This window comes from Hippopotamus amphibius, chromosome 9 (genome assembly GCF_030028045.1).
Source record: "Hippopotamus amphibius kiboko isolate mHipAmp2 chromosome 9, mHipAmp2.hap2, whole genome shotgun sequence".
In the NCBI taxonomy this organism is placed as follows: domain Eukaryota; kingdom Metazoa; phylum Chordata; class Mammalia; order Artiodactyla; family Hippopotamidae; genus Hippopotamus; species Hippopotamus amphibius.
The window spans coordinates 38,423,133-38,444,619 of NC_080194.1; the positions used below are offsets into that span (position 1 = coordinate 38,423,133).

A 21,487-nucleotide genomic window follows, 5' to 3' on the forward strand; every position below is an offset into this window, starting at 1 on the left:
ATCATCTCAGGGCCAGCATTACTCTGCACATCAATCCACATTGTGTACACTCTACTTTAACATTCAATTTTTCCCAATAACAGAAGTAGATTTAGTTAGAAAGTTGCTTTATATGTGTCACAGACCACTTAATAGCATTGACAGTAGAGAGAAAACATTGTCTTTATTTAGTCTGCTTATATGTGATACAGATACTGATGACCAGGGAGCTGGTCAGTCTTCACCACTCAGAATTTATGGCCATAGTGATGAGTCCTAGACCATTTCAGTCACTCCTTGCCACTACTCTGCTTGCACCTGAACTCAGAGTTTCTGTAGTCTCCTTTTTCTCATTACCAACACCAATCCTAGGCTACGTGCTCTGTCTCCCTCTTTCCTAGCTATCTCCACCTGGAACTAAAGGTGGAACTTCACTTATAAACATGGAGTATTTTCCATTCAAATGTCTTACAAGAATTCAGAGTTTGTGGTCAAATGGATTTATCTGAGTGCTCTTTTCTTGTTACATCAAAATGATGCCAAATACAGATACGTTTTATGCACAAAGTTCCTGCCTTTCTTTGAACCTTGGTTTTCTTATTTGTAAAATACAGGGGATAGATTAGATCTTCCCATCTTTAAAATTCTAGCTTCCCATAAAATTTTAGGGGCGTGAGATAGAGGCCTAAACAAAACAAAACAATTTATAACTCATGCAGACAGGCCGAAGGAAATTCCACAAGGTGTTACAGAATACAAGAATTGTACTTAGCCAATGTTAAATTTCAAAGCAAGAGCTGCCAGATTTACAAATATTGTTGCTTTCCTTGTCTTGTTGACTGTATCTGTCCCAGTTTCCTGATACCAACTCTGATGTGCTTTGTGTATTTTGCCTATCTTCATCGAACCTAAAGAATGGTTCTAAAACATACAATATGATGGAGACTTCTCCTGATTTCTACACAAGAGCATCCTGGTCAGTCACAAATTTCAATTCAGTGCCCCTTTCACCTAGTTTATCCAAACCACGTTCTCCAGCTATATCTAGAGTTTGGAAATTAGACTATATGTGTGAAATCTACAGGATTAATAAATTATAGTGAGATTATTCTGAACTTGATACCAAGACTGGCCTTATTCTTAAACCATAGGATGATTCTGATTCCTTTCTAAGTTTTCTTAAGTCCTGTATATCTGAAGGTAAATGGTGTGGCAAACAAGAAAAATTTTAAGTAGAACTCAGCTGGAATTAGACACAGTATGCACAATTATTCACATCTAAAATGACCTTGCTTCAAGGTGGAAAACGATATCATGTATTCTTTTCTTTTTAAGCTCTTTATTGGAATATAATTGCTTTACACTCTTGTAGCAGCTTTTGAGGTACACCAAAGTGAATCAGCTGTATTTATACATATATCCCCATATCCCCTCCCTCCCGTGACTCCCTCCCACCCTCCTTGTCCTGGCCCGCTAAGGCATCACCCATCATCGAGTAGATCTCCCTTTGTTATACAGCAACTTCCCACTAGCTATCTATTTTACAGTTGGTATTGTAAATATGTCTATGCTACTCTCTCACTTCCTCCCAGCTTCCCCTTCACCCCTCGCCCCCTCAACCACGTGTCCTCCAGTCCATTCTCTGCATCTGCATCCTTATTCTTGTCTTGTCACTGGGTTCATCTGTACCTTTTTTTTTTTTTTAGATTCTGTATATATGAGTTAGCACGTGGTATTTGTTTTTCTCTTTCTGGCTTACTTCACTCTGTATGACAGACTCTAGGTCTATCCACCTCATTACATATAGCTCCATTTCATTCCTTTTTATGGTTGAGTAATATTCCATTGAATATATGTGCCACATCTTCTTTATCCATTCATCTGTTAATGGACATTTAGGTTGCTTCCATGTCCTGGCTATTGTAAATAGTGCTGCAGTGAACATTATGGTACATGTTTCTTTTTGGATTATGGTTTTCTTTGAATATATGCCCAGTAGTGGGATTACTGGATCATATGGTAGTTTCATTTTTAGTTTTTTAAGGAACCTCCAAACTGTTTTCCATAGTGGCTGTACCAACTTACATTCCCACCAACAGTGCAGGAGAGTTCCCTTTTCTCCACACCCTCTCCAACATTTATTGTTTCTAGATGTTTTGATGATGGCCATTCTGCTTGGTGTGAGGTGATACATCATTGTGGCTTTGACTTGCATTTCTCTAATGATTAGTGATGTTGAGCATCTTTTCATGTGTTTGTTGGCCATCTGTATGTCTTCTTTGGTGAAATGTCTATTTAGGTTTTCTGCCTTTTTGTGGATTGGGTTATTTGCTTTTTTGCTATTAAGCTGCATGAGCTGCTGGTATATTTTGGAGATTAATCCTTTGTCCATTGCTTCATTGGCAAGTATTTTCTCCCATTCTGAGGGTTGTCTTCTTTTCCTATTTATGGTTTCTTTCACTGTGCAAAAGCTTTTAAGTCTCATTAGGTCCCATGTGTTTATTCTTGATTTTATTTCCATGATCCTAGGAGGTGGGTCAAAAAGGATCTTGCTTTGATGGATGTCATAGAGTGTTCTGCCTATGCTTTCCTCTAGGAGTTTTATAGTGTCTGGCCTTACATGTAGGTCTTTTAATCCATTTGGAGTTTATTTTTGTTTATGGTGTTAGGAAGTGTTCTAATTTCGTTCTTTTACATGTTTCTGTCCAATTTTCCCAGCACCACTTACTGAAAAGGCTTTCTTTTCTCCATTGTATATTCCTGCCTCCTTTGTCAAAGATAAGGTACCCATATGTGCTTGGGTTTACCTCTGAGTTCTCTATTCTGTTCCATTGATCTTCCTTTCTATTTTTGTGCCAGTACCATACTGTCTTGATCACTGTGGCCTTGTAGTATGGTTTGAAGTCAGGAAGCCTAATTCCACCAACTCCATCTTTCCTTCTCAAGGTTGCTTTGGCTATTTGGGGTCTTTTGTGTTTCCATACAAATCATAAGATTTCTTGTTCTAGTTCTGTGAAAAATGCCGTTGGTAATTTGATCGGGATTGCGTTGAATCTGTAAATTGCTTTGGGTAGTATAGTCATTTTCACAATGTTGATTTTTCCAGTCGAAGAACATGGTATGTCTCTCCATCTGTTTGTATCATCTTTGATTTCTTTCATCAGTGTCTTATAGTTTTCTGCATACAGGTCTTTTGCCTCCTTAGGCAGGTTTATTCCTAGGTATTTTATTCTTTTTGTTGCAATATCATGTATTCTTAATATTCACACTGCAGATTCTTGTATTCTTCAATTCAAAAAAACTTGGTTTATTGGAGAAGGAGAGAAAAGAGAAAGAAAGAAGGGGAGGGGAAGGGAAAGAATCATAAAGACAAAAAGAAGCAAAATGACAAGACTGAGGAATCATTAAAATAAAAATGAGTCCATGTTTCTAGAGTAGGGAGACAAAACTTGAGTATTACTATAAAGAATATAATTCTATGAAACAGGATACTCTAATTCAGACATCACTACTAACCCATGGTTGAACTTTATTTTCTTGATCTATATAACGGGATCAGAATGGGATCAGATTCTAAAGAGAATCTTTAGATTCTTACCTAAAAAGAAAGCATGAAGAAATGGGGGCATTCTCACCTTTTTCCACCAGCTATTCTATCCAAAACCACTGTTGCCTCCAGGATATCTTCCTTTTCTTTTTTTAGTCCTTTCTCTTTACCCAGTTACATGGGGGGAGGTGCACAGAATGGGCAAAAATGCTTTATCTGCTTATCCTAAACCATTTCCAACAAAAATGAAAAATCTTGCTAGTACTGTATAATATAATAAAAGACTTGAGAGCTTCGATTATTAAAATTTGAGTAGTATGTGGATATATTTCCCAGTCACTTCACAGAACTATTATTTCTGTACAAATATTTTTATAACCCGCTCTCGGATTTGCCTGGTCCTGACTCCATAGATGACTGGGTTAAGGGCAGGTGGGACAACCACATATAGATTAGCCAAAAGAATGTGGATGTAGCGGGGAATATTACGACCAAAGCGGTGTGTCATGAAAGAAAAAAATGCTGGTGTGTAAAAGCACAGCATGACACAGACGTGAGAACCACAGGTATTGAGAGCCTTCAGTCGGGCATCCTGAGAGGGAAGACGAAAAACAGCTTGCAGGATCAGCACATAGGAAGAGGCAATCAGGATCACATCTACAATGATATTAGAAATCACCATGAGCCCATAGATAATATTGACCTTGATGGGTGTGCAGGCCAACCGGGCAAGACCCATGTGCTCACAGTATGTATGAGGAATGATGTGATGCCCACAGAAGGGCAGCCTCAGAATGAGAAACACAAATGGAGTCACAAGAATTAAATTTCTGCCAACAACAACAGAGGCTAAAATGCCGATGGTTTTATTGGTGAGAATGGTGGTGTACTGGAGAGGATTGCAGATGGCAACAAAGCGGTCGTAAGCCATGGCCACAAGTAGAACAGTCTCCATGCCTGTAAACATGTGGATAAAGAACATCTGAGCAAGGCAGCCCCCAAAGCTGATCTCTCGGAGGTTGAACCAGAAGATGCCCAGCATTTTGGGGATTGTGGAAGTGGACAGACCCAGATCAATCATAGACAACATGGCCAGGAAGTAGAACATGGGCTGGTGAAGACTGTGTTCAGTCTTGATCACAAACAGAACAGTGATGTTCCCCACGAGGGCAATCAGATACACAACACAGAATGGGAAAGCAATCCAGATATGTGCAGTTTCTAGTCCTGGTATTCCTAGCAGGCAAAAGAATGGGGGATGGAGCTGGGTGTCATTGATAGAAGACATTCTCCTAGAGAGGTCATTGAAATTCCTGTTAGGAAGTAGGATCTCACTGTCTTTCTTATCACTGTGCTGGAAAGATGGAAAGACCTCTAATCAGTACACTGGGGTTCATGGTAGAAGCAGTTAATTTAGAAACATTAGATATTCTCCTGTTTCCAGAGGGTGATTGAGCAACTCTTTCAATACAAGTTATTGTTCTGAGATTAGTCATAGGCAATGTTATTTGTGGCTTCTATTTTTGGTAATATATGAGATCTTTGAAGGAACAGGCAATATTTCAAAAAGGAATGTATACTTACTTTTTATGGTATTCCGTCCTTTCCTTCTTCAAGTAGCTTCTTGGTTACTTTTGAGAAACTTTTATACCCATTGGTTTTCAAAGTGCAGCCTGGTGTTAAAGAATCCTAAGTCCAAATGTAAAGTGCTGACTTATACCACTGTTTGTTTTGATATAATGTAAATGCAGGGATTTACCTCATGGATCTGTTGCAGTCACATTACATAAGGGAGGTTAATCAGATGATCTCGCTTAGAATTTTCTTCATTCTATTTCTACTAGAAAGCTATTGCTATTTTTTGATGCTTGCTAATTTTATGGAAAGGCTTGGTTTCTAGTCTGATACCTGCAGGCTCCTGTTAATTCTGTAATCCCCTGATGTTCTTACAGTAGGTACAGTAAGTTGCCTTTTTCTTATCAGCTAAATCACGGTCATGTGCCTTACAGCTTATCACTAATTAACATGGAAAATTATACCCACATGCTGAAATTATGCCTTGCTTCAGGTATAAATAGATAAAATATCTAGCAAATTTAAGTGACACTAAAATTAAAGCATTGTGAATGAATCTTCCCTGATGCTTGAAAGCAATAAAGAAAATTGTTTTCTTTGAAGTTTTGGTGTCTCTAGCATATTGTACAACTCTGCAGCATCTAACATAACGGCTTTATTTATAAAATTATCTATTCTCTACTTACAGAAGTGGGGGCAACGAACCAGGGGGTATTTATTTTAACATCCTTAATACTGCCATAGGAAGATATGGCTCCCAGGTTTTCAGAATTCAGCTGTTGAACAGCATTAGGGTTTGTATATGTGTATGTTTATGTGTATGTATGGGTGAGTGTGTGTGTGTGTGTGTGTGTGTGTGTGTGTGTGTGTGTGTGAGAATGTGTGTGTGGGGTGGGGAGAGGGAGGATGTTTTATTATGTATATGGTTGCGTATAACTTTATCAGGTAGTTTTTGTACAGTAATAATACCCAAGCAAGGGAGTTGACAATCCTCTGTTCTATATGAGAAGAAAGCAAACATTTTGACCCCAAAGAAGCTGGAGAGAAAATGATCTTTGTGTAGGAAGAGCATAATGTTTACCAGTGTTGAGGGAGGATTCCAGGCTGAGAAATCAGAGAGTAATGGCTTGTGGAACTTCCTTTAGAAGAGTCTGAGGAAATAGGAAGACATGTCATGAGTTTGCCATCCAGAGTCAGCCTCATCTTCAGAGTGGTTGTTTTTCTATGTGGCAGGAGAGTTCAAATTCAATGGACAACTAATCTCTCACAATTCTCTCACAGAATGCTTGCCTTCTCTTTGCTTCAGCTGTGTGCCACCAACAAGGGCAGACAGTGTGGGGCCAATAAGCTCAAGGATCCTTCCTGGATGGCAATGTAGTAAGTTCATCCTTTTCTAAACGTGCACGTTGACAAAGCCCAGACCCAGAGTCCATTTCAGAAGCTCAGCTGACACTAGTCAGAGATCTTTCCTATTTCGTGCCTATCTATGCTCAATTTATTGAAGTTTTGGATTTTCATTTAACCTGCTCTCTTTTGGTAGAATATTACAGAAGATCTACATGGGCTTTGAAGACATTCAAACAAGTCTTGAAACATTGCTATGCCACCTAGTAGCTGGAGATCTTTGGACAAATTTGCTTTCTAATTCAGTTTGTTCTGTAAAATTGGGTTAACAAATGCTATCTAAAGTCAAATATTTAAGGATAACTAAAACATATGGGTGTCAAGGACTTGCTTACAAGGTATGCTCAATAAGTAGTTTTTATTTAAATTATTAGTCCTTCCCCAATTTTTATTTTTCTTTTAAACTGAAAACAGGTACAAATCTTACCTGTGAGAACAAATGCCTTACTTGACTGTAAAGTTCCCATTATTTATAAATAACTCCTTGCGGCTGTAAGGTGAGGTGAAGGAGCTATGTAGGGAGGAATGGCACAGAACATTCCAAAGTGAATGGGCAGCACAGGACCTCACTTTTAGACTCATTTCTAAGCCTCTGTGGATGCAGACATAAAACAATAAAACAATGCAGCTAAGTTTGAAAGCAAATCATCTTCTCCTCTGATTCCACACAGATTTTGTAAGCTTGGTGGGATCAAACAATGGATGGGGGTGGGTGCCTTCTTTCAGGCATTGTCATGATTGGACCATGAAGCAGAAGGCTAGAGGAGGGCACAGGATGTGGCTGATCTAGCAGGTATATTGGGCTCTGTTAGAAAGGCTTAGATATGTTTCCATAAAGTAGTAGGTACAGAGGGTGCAGAGTTAGAATCAACAACCTCTAAATTCAGTAGGGTTATTTGGGGAAAAAATAAGATAATAGTGTAGACCAAATGTATAATACCTACATCATCTTATTTGGATATTGACATCAGTCCACTTCCACCTCCAACCTCAAGCACACGACAGTGGGCTGAAACAGCTTCCTTCTGCCTGAGATGAACCACCGCAAGCCTAGTTGCTGGGCCTGGTACCCTGCTAACAATTTACTAGCTAGAACAATCTTCATTCTTTGATGAAAGCAGATGTGCTTTGCTACAGTAAGACTGTATTTGTGATTTTCTAGCTCTGGGAGTGTACTCTGTGTGTGTGTGTGTGTGTGTGTGTGTGTGTGTGTGTGTGTGTGTAAGGGGTGGGGGAGAGAGAGAGAGGGAGAGAGGAGAAATTCTGCATATCACTCAGTGACATATCACTGTTTTCTCACGTGTGGTTGTTTGTTCCAATCCCATATACTCTGCTGTGTTTTTTTGTTTGTTTTGTGGAGAGAATGGAGAATGGTACTTTTTTTTTTTGAAAAGTTAAAAATTCCTTATTTATTCCTGGTACCACTACCACAATTTACAGGGCAATATACCTGATGTAATGAAAAGAAAAAGACAAAGCTACAACAGATGAAAGACCTCAGGAATGTACATCTAATTGACACTACGTTGCATTAATCGATAGCTGCCCTTTTTGCACACTGTGGCTATGACAGTCCTGAACAAGAAGGGTTTCCTTTTTAAGCTGCAGTAACTTTTCTGACTATGGATCATCGTTCCTCCTGTGGCAGATTTTTGCAGTTCCTCTAATGCATTTGGAACGACTGTCTCAAAGTAACCTGCAGCTTTCCTGACAACTCCTCACTCTCTCCCCTGCTAAGAACTGTAGCCCTTTTCTTCTGAGTTTTTAGAGCCTTCTGCTACCACATCCACCACTTCCACCACCAGATCCATAACCACCAACATAGGGACTGCCTGAGCTTCTTCCACCAAAACTGCCCCCCTTCATGGGTCCATAATTTGATTGCTGTTGTCCACTATAATTTCCAAAATCATTATAGTTCCCACCACCACCATAGTTACCTCCAAAATTTCCTCCTTCATTGTAACCATCATATCCTCTACCACCACCACCACCTCCACCACCTTGGTTTCCATATTCTGGTCCACCACCACCATAGCCTCCTCTACTACTATAACCAGGTCCACTGCCATAGTTGCCACCCTCACCTCCAAATCCATTATATCCACCATCACCTCCTCCATAACTACCTCTACTGCAACCACCTCCACCACCATAGCTTCCTCTTCCACCAAAGTTTCCACTACGGCCAAAGTTACCTTCTCTACTTCCAAAGTTTCCTCCAGGACGTGTAAAGTTGCCAGATCCACCTCCACGACCTCTTTGTGATCCAGCAGATTGCATTTCTTATTTAGAAAGGGCCTTTTTCACTTCACAATTATGCCCATTAATAATGTGGTATTTCTAAACAACAATTTTATCAACTGTATCATGATCATCAAAAGTTACAAAAGCAAATCCTCTCTATTTTCCACTCTGCCTGTCTTCCATAACTTCTATGGTTTCAATCTTGCCATACTTTTCAAAGTAGCCTCTTAAATTATATTCTTCTGTATCTTCTTTAATACCACCAACAAAAATTTTCTTCACTGTTAGATGGGCACCAGGCTTTACAGAATCCTCTCTAGAAACAGCTCTCTCTGGTTCCACTACACGTCCATCAACCTTGTGTGGTCCAGCACACATTGCTGCCTCCACCTCTTCAACACAAGAGTGAGTCACGAAACCAAAGCCCCTGGAATGTTTTGTTTGGGGGTCTCTCATCACCACCACACAATCTGTAAGTGTGCCCCATTTCTCAAAATGTTCTCTTAAGCTATCATCTGTAGTTTCAAAGCTCAGACCACCAATAAACAGTTTTTTCAACTGTTCTGGTTCCTTTGGATCACGGCCCTCCTCCCCCCGGTGGCAGCGGCGACGGCCAGAGTCAGGCTGGGGACGACCGGGCATCAGTTTTACCTCGATTTTGAGACCAGACTTGCCTCTTCCAACTCGAGTTCAATATGGGACCCGAGAATGGTATTTTGGATAACTTCTCAGCAAAGGGGAGGCTACTGTCCCCTTCTCTCCACAGTTGCCTCTTCTCCTCCTCTCTGTAGTAGCTCATTTCCCCTGTCCATGTATCCTTACCTTTCTAGCATTTCTTCCTGCAGCCCTTAGTTGGAACAACATATCACAGTATAAGCCCTGGTGCTAAAGATGGTGACTGGAGCCCAGCAAACCTCTGGGTTCCAAGTCTGTCCTGTCACATGGAGAAAAGCTTTATAGTGAGTGAGGGTGCCTCTAAGTCTACGCATGTCCCAGAATCCCTGAGCCTAGCCTTCAAAGTCCCCTGGTCATAAACATGGGCTCATGGGTCATTAAATCCATCTAATTCTTTGTTCTTCTCTACCCCATCTGCAGAGACATCACCATACCAGACATAATTCCTCAGCTCACCAGAGGGGATGTCTCATGAGCAATTAGGAAGGGAAATATCCAGAAGGGGGAGGAGTCATTATAGGGGATGATATTGACTCTGCCTCCTTCAGAAGGCATAAAAGTATTAATTAGGCCATTAAGTCTTCAAAGTGTGACTTCTTAGTAACTATCCTTAGCAACTCTTCTGCTTTGTTTAATATAAAGATGTGAATCCCGAAGCAGTTTGGCAACAGTACAAGTGAATTTCAAAAGATGAGGGAGAAAAATCCTTGAAATAGACACATTAGACTCTTTGGCAGCATCTCTGTTTTTTTGGCAGTGCTTATACCTATAGGTAATGGCATCAACTTTCTTACACTCCAGTAAGACTCTCCTTCCCAAATTATAACTAATGGTAAACAGATAAAATCTTCAGAGAGGGGCTTTCATATGTTTCAGCTCTTTGGGCAGAAGCTGAAAGAAATTCCACAATCTCCTGAGAAAACAGAATCCAGGTAGAGCTCAAGGTCAAGAGTTTACCTAGAGTCTCCCCTGCTGGATGACGATGGAGTTGACCTGAGAGTACCAGAAGGTACCATAGGTCATGGTTTTCCTGAGTGCAGATAGAAAAATACTGACTGAAAATTGAATACATTAGATAATCAGTTTTTCTTTTTTGTCTTCTAAGTTCAGACAATTTTGAGTTATTATGATGGAGAAGATGATATTGTCTGTAGTCCAAAAGAGATTTTGGTTCGATCTGATATGTTCTTGTTTTCGTTACTTCTCTTTTTGAATAATGGAGACACGTACAACCTAGTCTCCCATCATTTTCTCATGGTATCCATCCCCACCACTGTATCAACATTTAACTTCCCAAATCAAGTCTGACTATCCAATCTCTTCTAAAAATTCCTTCCTAGGGCTTCCATTTCTTCACTGTGTACTATAGACTTTATATGATAAAGTACAAACACAATTGTTGCCAAATCCTTCAGTCAACACCTATCAACCTTTTAAACTAATTATACTTCATGACTCTTCAAAACATAATGTTGTTTTTGGTGATCAAAAGTCCTCCTTATGAAACCATTTATTTCTACTTTCCTTCAACTCTCCCTCATTTACCACATCCTCTATGATGGTCCTCTGTATGAAACAGGTATGGTCTGTATGTCTCCTGTGTCAGTTTGTGCTGCTATTATAACATGAACAAATTATTTTATTTGGTTTAGTGTTTACTACTTTTCCCATTTTTTCCAATATTTTATTGTAATAGAATACACATTAGATAAAATTTACTATCTTAACTAATTTTTAAGTATAGTTTGTAGTAGTGAGTACATTTATATTGTTTCACTTTGCTAAAACTAAAACTCTGTACCCATTAAACAATAACTCCTGTTGACCCACTTCTCCCATTCTTTGGCAACTACCATTCACTTTTTACTTTTTATATTCTTTTTTCTCCCATGCCCCAGCATGTGGTAACCATCAGTATACTCTCAGTTACTGTGACTTTGGCTTCTTTTAATAAAGATGCCACATAAAACCAAGATCAGGATTACCTTCTTTTTAAGGCTGAATAATATTTCATTTTGTATATAAACCAAATTTTAAAAAGTCAGTATTGAATTTTTCAGTTCAGTCATTATATTTTTTTCAGCTGCATTATTTCTGTTTGGTTCATTTTTTATAATATTTATCTCTTTGTTGAATTTCTCATTTGGTTCATGTATTGTTTTCCTGGTTGCATGTAGTTGTATGTTTTCTTTTGTAGTTCACTGAGCTTCTTTAAGATTATTACTTTGAATTCTTTGTCAAGCAGTGCACAGATCTGCATTTCTTTAGGAACAGTTATTGGAGCTTTATTAGTTACCTTTGTTGGTGTCCTTTCTGATTCTTTGTGATCTATGGAGCCTTGAATTGGTATCACATTTGAAGGAACAGACACGCCTTCCAATATTTAGACTGGTTTTGGCAGGTAATGTTCTTCTTCTGCAGGGACCTTGGATTGATGAGACTACCTGTGAGATCATTGTTGGATAGAACTAGAACTGGGTCTTACGGCTATTATCTGGTCCACAGTCAGGTCTGCAGTTGGCAAGACTGTTACCAGGGTTGCAAACGGGTGTGACTTCCATTGGATCCCTGAGAGTGCTCCCATTGGGTCCCTGGGCTGGTCTCTATTCCGGTAGAACTGCCTATAGTTTGTGTTAGAGTGGGACTGGAATCAGGCCATGGGACTGCTTCAGGGGTCACCATCAGGTCTGATGCTGGCATGTCTATTACGCAGGGAGGAGATGGTCGTGGCTCTTCCTGGGTCTCTTGGCAGAAGTAGCTAGTGGTAGAACTGCATACAAGTGGGACTGGAGTCGGGTTCATAAAGGACAGGGGTACTTCCAATATGCAGCCAGAACCATAGCATCAGGCCTGCCATTGGTGCACTGGTTTGCTTTCCCAAAGCAGCCCTGCTTAATGATAACTTGGGTTTTACAATGTCCCACCTGGATTCCAAGCTCCCTCGAAGGCATTCTTCTTCATGGATGGCTGCCAAAATATTTGTTTCTGTATGCTGATATGGGCTGGAATATTCTTGGTTGAAAGTTTTTTCCTGTTAGCATTTTGAATATGTCATGCCACTTCATTCTAACCTGCAAAGTTTCTGCTGAAAAATCTGCTGAAAGCCTTATTGGGTTTCCCTTATGTGTGACAAGTGTTTCTCTTGCTGCTAAGATTCTCTTTATCTTTAATTTTTGACATGTTAATTTTAATATGCCTTGGTGTGAATCTCTTTGGGTTCATCTTATTTGGAATACTTTGTGCTTCCTGGACCTGAATGTCTGTTTCCTTCCTCAGATTAGAAAAATTTTCAGCATTATTGTTCAAACAAGTTTTTGGTCTGTTTCTCTCTTCTTCAGGGACCCCTATAATGCAAACATTATTCTGCTTGATGACATATATTCTATTTCCCAATAATGTTATATATTTATTATTTTATTTCTTGCTTATCTTTAATTTCAAAATGCTTTTGAAAGAGAGCAGAAGCAAATATTTGTGCTCAAAGAATATCTTGACACAGAAATTTATACAGAGTTTTCCAACAAATATCAAGTCATAAAATGGCTAAGTTGAGTATTTGGCCCCTCACTACTTTAAGGGATAAAGAATATTAAACTAGATAATATATATGAAATTTAATTATTGAGTATAAAAAACTGTGGACATATTTTTTATTGTTTCTCCTCTAGTGTTACCTCAATATTAACTCTTCTCACTGAGATTGAAAGATCATCGTTAGTAATATATTTTTAAATGTTGACTTTGTATATTAAATTAATAAACACCACTAGGAATGTCATCGAATTGAGTGAGTTGATTGCTATGGGAACTTTCAAAGTCAAATTTGACCTTGAAGAGTATTCTACTTAGGTCAGTGATCCTTTAAGAGATTTTTATTTTAAATTACCATTCTTTCTTTTCTATTGCCACTTTTAAAAACCATGAATGAATTGTTTATACCTACTTCATCCCTTTTGTATATTCCTGTTATATTTACTTTTTCACATTCCAAAATTTTTAAGGTCCTTTACAATACAATTTCTGTTTCTACCTCATTTCTTATATTTGCATTTTTGAATAATTTTTCTTTTTTTCTTCTTATATATTTCAATGTTCTTAGTCATCCAGTTAAAAACCAATGAACAGGAGGAACTTCCTTGGTGGTGCAGTGGTTAAGAATCCGCCTGCCAATAATGCAGGGGACATGGGTTCAATCCCTGGATTGGGAAGATCCCACATGCTGCAGAGCAACTAAGCCTGTGTGCCACAACTACTGAGCCTCTGCTCTAGAGCCTGTGAGCCACAACTATTGAGCCCACATGCCACAACTACTGAAGCCCACACACCTAGAGCCTGTGCTCTGCAACAGGAGAAGCCACCGCCATGAGAAGCCTGCACACCGCAACTAAGAGTAGCCCCCAACTCACCACAACTAGCAAAAGCCCGTGAGCAGCAATGAAGACCCAATGCAGCCAATAAATAAATAAATAAATAAATTTATTTAAAAAAATTAAAAAAAAAAACAATGACCAAAGTAAATAAGTATTAATCCTTGCTATCTCTTGCTACCATGTGGCTAAATTGGACCCCATGTCTTTCTCTTGTGTCTCATACCTGATATTTTCCTTTTATTTGCATTGTAACTATCTGAATTACAGTTCTCCTTGAATCATAAAATTATCTGAAATTAGATTTGTGTTTCACTGATTGTCTACCTCCTCTCCATCGCAAATGCTAGTGTGAGATAAGACTTTTTAAAATCCAACATAATTATTTTACTTATTGGTTTATAGACTTCAATGCTATTTAATTTCTAAATGAATAAACTTTAGGCTAGTAAATACATCTTTTTAATCTTTCCAGAATGTGACTCAATTGTTAAGTAAGATTATATCTTTTTATATCTCTGTGTTTTTAACTAGATTGCTTTGTTAGTTGTTAAAAAATATGTCTTATAATGATTTTCATTTCTTGGACAAGCATTTTTAAACTCCAAGAAGAAAGGGGCATCACAAATGACATAGTATTAAATTTACCAGTTCACAAATGAGATTGTATATAGGAGGTTAGGCTTATGAAAAACTTCATAGAATCAGAAACTTGAGACAATGGAAGGGGAAAAAACACAAAAAAAATTTAATCTAATCCTTATCCTTTGCTTGCATATATTTTAGTAAAAATTATACTATTTATTTTTAGGCAGCATTTGATTTTTAATTTTTATTTTTTTTCAAGAGTTATGTTTTATTCAGTGGAAATTTTTAGAACTTCAACCCTGGGAGGCAGCATCTCAAGTAACCCTGAGGGAACTGTTAGGGGAACCACTGACTAAAACTGCCCACCTTGGTCAGGCACGATAGTAACTACCTGCGTGAGTTATCTTACAACAGGAGGTCCCGATAAGGAACGCAGAACTAACAAGCTACCACCATCGGGAAGAATTTGGGAAAGGTCAAAAGGAGAGAGAAAACACCAGTCCATATCCTACCAACCTCCCAGAATCCTTCTCACTGGAATCCATCTTGGCAGAGTGGTGGGGGTGCCACCAGGTAGGACCCTGAGTCAGAACAATTGGCCAGAGATAACCTGGAAACTAATACCATTACCATAAAACCCGAGACTGCAAGCCATATGGCAGAGCAGCTCTCCTGGGTTCCCTTACTCTTCTGCTCTCTGCCCAGGTGCCCCTTCACAATAAAGTCTTTTGCTTTGTCAGCACGTGTGTCTCCTCGGACAGTTCATTTCTGAGTGTTAGACAAAAGCCAACTCTTGGGCCCTGGAAATTGTCCCGCTTCCTGCAACAGAACTGCTCTGAGGAGGCAAGGAGGGGAGCCAGGATATAAAGGAGTTTTGCAAAGGTAGTCTGCATGTCAAAAGATTATTATTAATTAAAGAAAACTAAATATCTCAAGTTAAGGAATTCAGTGCTTTTCTGTGTATGGGAAGATGCAAGAGTCTGGGCTTACCGAAATCATTCCTTTGATACACACCTCAGATATCTGGGGCCAGTCTCCTGTGTTTTCACATCCTGAGTTTCCTTAGGGTTCAGTAGTTCATTTACTGATATAAAAACTTTTTGTAATTTACTTAAAACTTGTTATGTGATCTCACTGAATATCTTTATGAAAGAAATCTTATTACCACCTGAAAGAGATCTAGAACACTGTATAATTTTAACAAAAACTTCTTTCTGCAGTGAATAAAATCTCTCCTCTTTGAAATTTACTCTGGTATGGCTTATTCTATGATAGCAGTCAATAGTGAATATCATTGCAAGTATACATTGAGACACACATAAACACACATGCCTCCAACAATTACAACTAATATTTCTTATATATTTATATATATATAGTCTATGTAATATACATATAATAATTGGCAATTAATTTGGTGAAATACATTTCTTTATTAATTTTATCATGTTTCAGTCTTCTCAGACTTTATACCTTCATAACCAGAATAAATTACCTGTTATTCAAACTTTTTTTAATAAAGATACTTTTCACTCACTCCTGGATCTGCTTGGTCCTGATTCCATAAATGACTGGATTGAGGGCAAGGGGAATGACTACATAGAGATTAGCAAGAAGGATATGGATATACTGGGGTATGCTATGACCAAAATGTTGAGTGAGGAAGGAGAAGAGAGCTGGACCAAAGAAAGCAAAGATAACACAGATATGAGAGCTACAATGTGTTTAGAGCCTTTAGGCGGACATCTTGGGAAGGGAGGTGAAAGACCATATACAAGATCCTAGCATAAGAGATAATGATAAGAAGCACATCCAGAAACAGGATAGAAATATTCCCAAGACCATAGTAGACATTGGCACTAATGCTGGCACAAGCCAGACGTGCCACTCCCATGTGCTCACAATAGGTATGAGGAATGATTCTATGTCCACAGTAAGGCAGCTGCAGGAGGAGAAAAATGATGGGAACAATCATGCAAAAGCTTCTTAGAACTACCACTGGAGCAATCACACCAGTGACTGTATTGGTGAGGATTCAGCTGTACCTGAGGGGGTTGCAAATAGCCATGTATCAATCAAAACCCATGGCAAGAAGTACAATGCTCTCCATGACTGTAAAAAAATGGATAAAAAAGACTTGCGCAATGCAATACCCAAAGAACAGCTCCTGAAGTCTGAACCAGAAGATACCCATCATCTTAGGGATGGTAGCAGTAGAAATACTCAGGTCAATAACTGACAACATGGCCAGAAAGTAGAACATGGGTTGGTGAAAGCTATGATGAGTCCAGATAACAAACAGAATGATAATGTTTCCAGCAAGAACAATCAGATACATGACACAGAAGGGAAAGCCAAGCCAGATTGGTGCAACTTCCAACCCTGGAATCCCGAGCAACAGGAATGAAGAAGGATGGGACTCAGTGACATTGGGAGAAGACATTCTTCTGCAGGCAGATGGTGGCATGATTTTTAAAACTTGCTGATGGTTACCACTGGACAATTCATCCACAGTTAACTTTGAGATCTACAAAGATAAAAAATAAAAACATCCCAAACAAAAGATTGGTATTAGGAATACATTTCTCTAAATGCCTTTGGTTATTTTTATTTTTTAAGACCTCCATAAATAATCCCAGTGACACTCCTCACCTGCACTGTAAGTGTGAAAGCTGAGGTGCCGAATAGAAGTTAACACTGTACCTCTCTTAAAATTATGGGTTTAGAGTAAATACACTAATTCTTCAAGAAATAAATACTATTTCTTCAAGAAGTAAATCCTATTAGGAGATAAAAAAATTGATTAGGAGATAAAAAAATTGATGATAATAACAGTAACTACCCCAATAATAATATCTATCATTAACTGTATACCTACTATTTTTCAGACATCATTCTTACTGTTATTTGCTTATATTATCTCATTTAGTTCTCCCCACAATTCTATAGCACAAGTTCTGCTGGCCTTTAGTTTATGGAAGAAAAATGTTTTGATATGCTAATTAACTTACCATTGCTTACAAAACTAATAAGCATCAAAATCAAGATTTGAAATTAGTTTGCAATTAGGCTTTGTGACACTCATCTGGACTTACATTTGCAAACTTGTTAGTGGAGGTAGTGTAAGAAGGGAGAAAGAAAAATAAGGGATGAAGAAGAATAAAAGGACTTGGTACAAAGTCCTTTTGGTACAAAACTCCTCAAAGAAGAATAAATCTGAAATAGTCACACTATCAGATATTGAGATTTTTCCATAAAGCTATGATGAATATGACATGTTAATGGCAAAAAAATAAAAAGGTAGAAAAAGAGATGGTGGAACAGAATTGAGAATCTAGAAGCAGATCCACATAATTCTTGGGGCTTCGATATCTAAAATTCAGGTATCCCTATGCAGGAATTTAAGATAAGTTGTCAAGGGGGATGGTAATCCATGAAGTTTCCTCCTCATATGAAGTTCTTTTTTAAGAACCTGTCGACTTCTGTAACTGTTGAGAGAAATGTGGTATTAGATCTGAGCTGGCTAAACTGCAAAGTTTAAGGCACAGTTCCTAAGACTGTCCTCAATTCTGACATAAACTGCAAGTTTGTGGGTTTTCCCAAGCTATGTTCAAGTTCAATAATTTGCTAGAAGGACTCATAGAACTTACTGAAAGCTATCATACTCACGGTTAGTTTATTCTAGCAAAAGGTTAAAACCAGACAAAGGAAGAAACGCATAGGGCAGAGTGTGAGGTCCATTGTCTTCTTACATAGAGTCAGGATGAATTATTCTCCTGGCATTAATAAGTGACAATATGCATAGAGCCAGGGGGCCAGCCAGGGAAGCTCACCTGACCTCAATGTTTGGAGTTTTTACTGAGGCTTCATTACCTATACTGGATTGATTGATTGCGCACATGGTTGGACACAGTCTCCAGGTTGACTGATGCCATGTGACCAAAAGCTCCCACCCTAAGTTATATTGTTGGTCTTTATGGCATGGCCAGCCCCCACACTAAGGTCTGGTTTGGCTAGCCTTCACCCTAAACAAAGACATTCCTAACAGATATGACATAGATTATTTCCTAGAAGCCAAGAGCAAACCCAGACCTCTCTCTGGGCAAGGCCAATTCTTTATTTACATCTACTCATTTAGTTTCCAAGATTTTTTTTTAGCTATTGCTGTAGCTATGCTTTTCACTTCCTGCTTCATCTTGGGCCGTGGCATCTATCATTAATTCAGGTCTCCAAATAATCAAATTTGATTTCAGTTTAATCCCCTTGAAATATAAAGCATGGAGAAAAAGCAACAGCTGATCATCATATTGTATGCTTTTTTTTACATCTGGGTATGTGTAGAATCACTATGAATGTAAGAGAGTTCAAGTTCATCACTCTATTCTTACTTGCCTACTCAGCTTTTTTTCATTTTGCATCTTCTCACTATCATGGTAGTACGTGTAGGAAAATAATATTTAATACTACTGGCATTGTAGCATGGAATGGAGTCCTGAATCTGTTCTTACTGGCCTTGTGACCTTAGGTAAGTTACATCATGTTCTGTGATTCACTTTTGTCTAGAAATAAGCATGGTCATATTTACCTCATATTATTGGGTGGGATAAAGGAGGATATATATTTCTGAGCAATAGCTCAGAAGGTATTTTCTCTCCAACTTCTTCCCATCTTAGTCCTCCTCCTACCTCTCCCCAGACCACTGATCTGTGCTGTTTTATTCCTTACCCCAGTATTCTAGGTCTTAACTCAATTTCTGTGAATCCAGATTCTAATCTTAGGCACACATTATTTAGACTGATCATAAGCGCTTACCAAGTTCTCTGCCATCTGTCGTAGGGAATCATGTAGCAACTGAGAAGTCAGTTTACAAAATTTTTTAGGTCAGAGCCTCAATACATCCTAAGAGGTGTTAAGAAATGTCACATGTGTGTGTGTGTTGAGGGGGATTTTTAATGAAGTCTCCAGGTGCCAGACAGTCTGAAGCATTGGAATTAAAATGAATAGGAATTCCCTTTGGTTATTGCACCAGCTGAAGAGAAGCTCTAGGGAAAGCTCAGTAAACTTTGCTGCTTGATACCTGGTCAACTGTCAACTCCTGTCATTTTACATAATATTAATGACAGGTCACATTTAATCTATTTTTCCTTCCTTATTTCTTATCCTTCTCTCTTTTAGTTCATAAAATGCTGGGACAAATCCTTTGGGCTCTGTTGGGCATCTATATAACTAGCAACTCCTTTTTCTAATTGTGGTAAAATATACATAATACAAAATACCATTTTAAAATTTGCAATTCAGTGGCACTTAGTATATTCACAATCTTATGCAACTATCACTACTATCTAGTTCCATAAAATTTTCATCACTCCAAAAGGAAACCCTATACTCATTAAGCAATCACTCCACATTCTTCCTTCCCTCCAGCCCCTGAAAACCACTAATCTGCTTTCTGACACTATGAATTTTCTCTAGGAATTAATTCTAGATATTTAGCATAAATGGAATCATATATTAATATATGAGAGCTTTTTGCCTAGCTTTTTTCACTTGGCATAATTTTTTTAAGTGTATTATTTGATTTTTTTTTCTTATTAGTAATGAATATATGGCAATCCCAATCTCCCAATTAATCTCACCCTAACCTGCCCCCCAACCCCCACTTCCCCACTTTGTGTCCATATGTTTGTTTTCTACACCTGTGTCTCTAGTTCTGCCTTGCAAACCAGTTGATCTGTACCATTTTTCTAGATTCTGCATATATGCGTTAATATACAATATTTGTTTTTCTCTTTCTGACTTACTTCACTCTGTATGACAGTCTCTAGGTCCATCCATATCTCTACAAATGTCCCAATTTCATTCCTTTTTATGGCTAACATTCCATTGTATATATGTACCACATTTTCTTTATCCATTCATCTGTTAATGGACATTTAGGTTGCTTCCATGACCTGGCTATTGTAAATAGTGTTGCAATGAACATTGTGGTACATGTGTCTTTTTGAATTATGGTTTTCTCTGGGTATATGCCCAGTAGTGGGATTGCCAGGTCATGTGGTAATTCCATTTTTAGTTTTTTAAGGAATCTCCATCCTGTTCTCCATAGTGGCTGTGTGAATTTACATTCCCACCAACAGTGCAAGAGGGTTCCCTTTTCTCCACACCTTCTCCAGCATTTTTTGTTTGTAGATTTTCTGGTGATGTCCATTCTGACTGGTGTGAGGTGATACCTCATTGTAATTTTGACTTGCATTTCTCTAATAATTAGTGATGTTGAGCATCTTTTCATGTGCCTCTTGTCCATCTATATGTCTTCTTTGGAGAAATGTCTATTTAGGTCTTCTGCCCATTTTTGGATTGTGTTGTTTGTGTTTTTGCTTTTGAGCTGCTTGTATATTTTGGAGATTACACCTTTGCCAGTTATTTCATTTGCAAATATTTTCTCCCATTCTGAAGGTTGTCTTTTTGTCTTGTTTATGGTTTCCTTTGCTGTGCAAAAGCTTTTAAGTTTCATTAGGTCCCATTTGTTTATTTTTGTTTTTATTTCCATTACTTTAGGACATGGATCAAAAAGGATCTTGCTGTAATTTTTGTCATAGAGTGTTCTGCCTAGGTTTTCCTCTAAGAGTTTTATAGTGTCTGGCCTTACATTTAGGTTTTTAATCCATTTTGAGTTTATTTTTGTGTATGGTGTTAGGGAGTGTTCTAATTTCATTCTTTTACATGTAGCTCTCCAGCATAATATTTTTAAGTTAAATCCATGTTGCAGTGTATGTTAGTACTTCATTCCTTTTTTATGGTTAAACAATATTCTATTGTATGGATATATCATTTTTGTTTATATAGTCATAGTTTGGCTATTGTCAACAGTGCTGCTGCAAACATTCTTGTATATAATTTGTTTGAATACCTGTTTCAAATTCTTTGAAGTATATATCAAGAAGTGGGATTTTGGGGTTATATGATAATTCTATGTTTAACTCTTTTTTTAATTGGGATATAGTTGATTTATTTGAGGTGTACAACATAGTAATTCAAAAATCTTATAGATTATACTCCATTTATAGTAATAAAATATTGTATGTATTTCTTGTGTTGTACAATA

At 38.1% G+C, this 21,487-nt stretch overlaps 1 protein-coding gene and 2 pseudogenes across 1 annotated transcript; all 3 read right to left on the reverse strand.

Annotated features, from left to right (window-relative positions):
- Nucleotides 1-3,878: 3,878 nt before the first annotated feature.
- Nucleotides 3,879-4,820, reverse strand: LOC130861315 (olfactory receptor 52E4). Its single transcript, XM_057750086.1, has one exon. The coding sequence runs from the start codon at nt 4,812-4,814 to the stop codon at nt 3,879-3,881; it is 936 nt and encodes a 311-aa protein (XP_057606069.1). The 5' UTR covers nt 4,815-4,820.
- Nucleotides 4,821-8,269: 3,449 nt separating this feature from the next.
- On the reverse strand, nt 8,270-11,988 carry LOC130860787 (heterogeneous nuclear ribonucleoprotein A3-like; annotated as a pseudogene).
- Nucleotides 11,989-15,915: 3,927 nt separating this feature from the next.
- LOC130861672 (olfactory receptor 52E8-like) lies at nt 15,916-16,825 on the reverse strand (annotated as a pseudogene).
- Nucleotides 16,826-21,487: the final 4,662 nt, after the last annotated feature.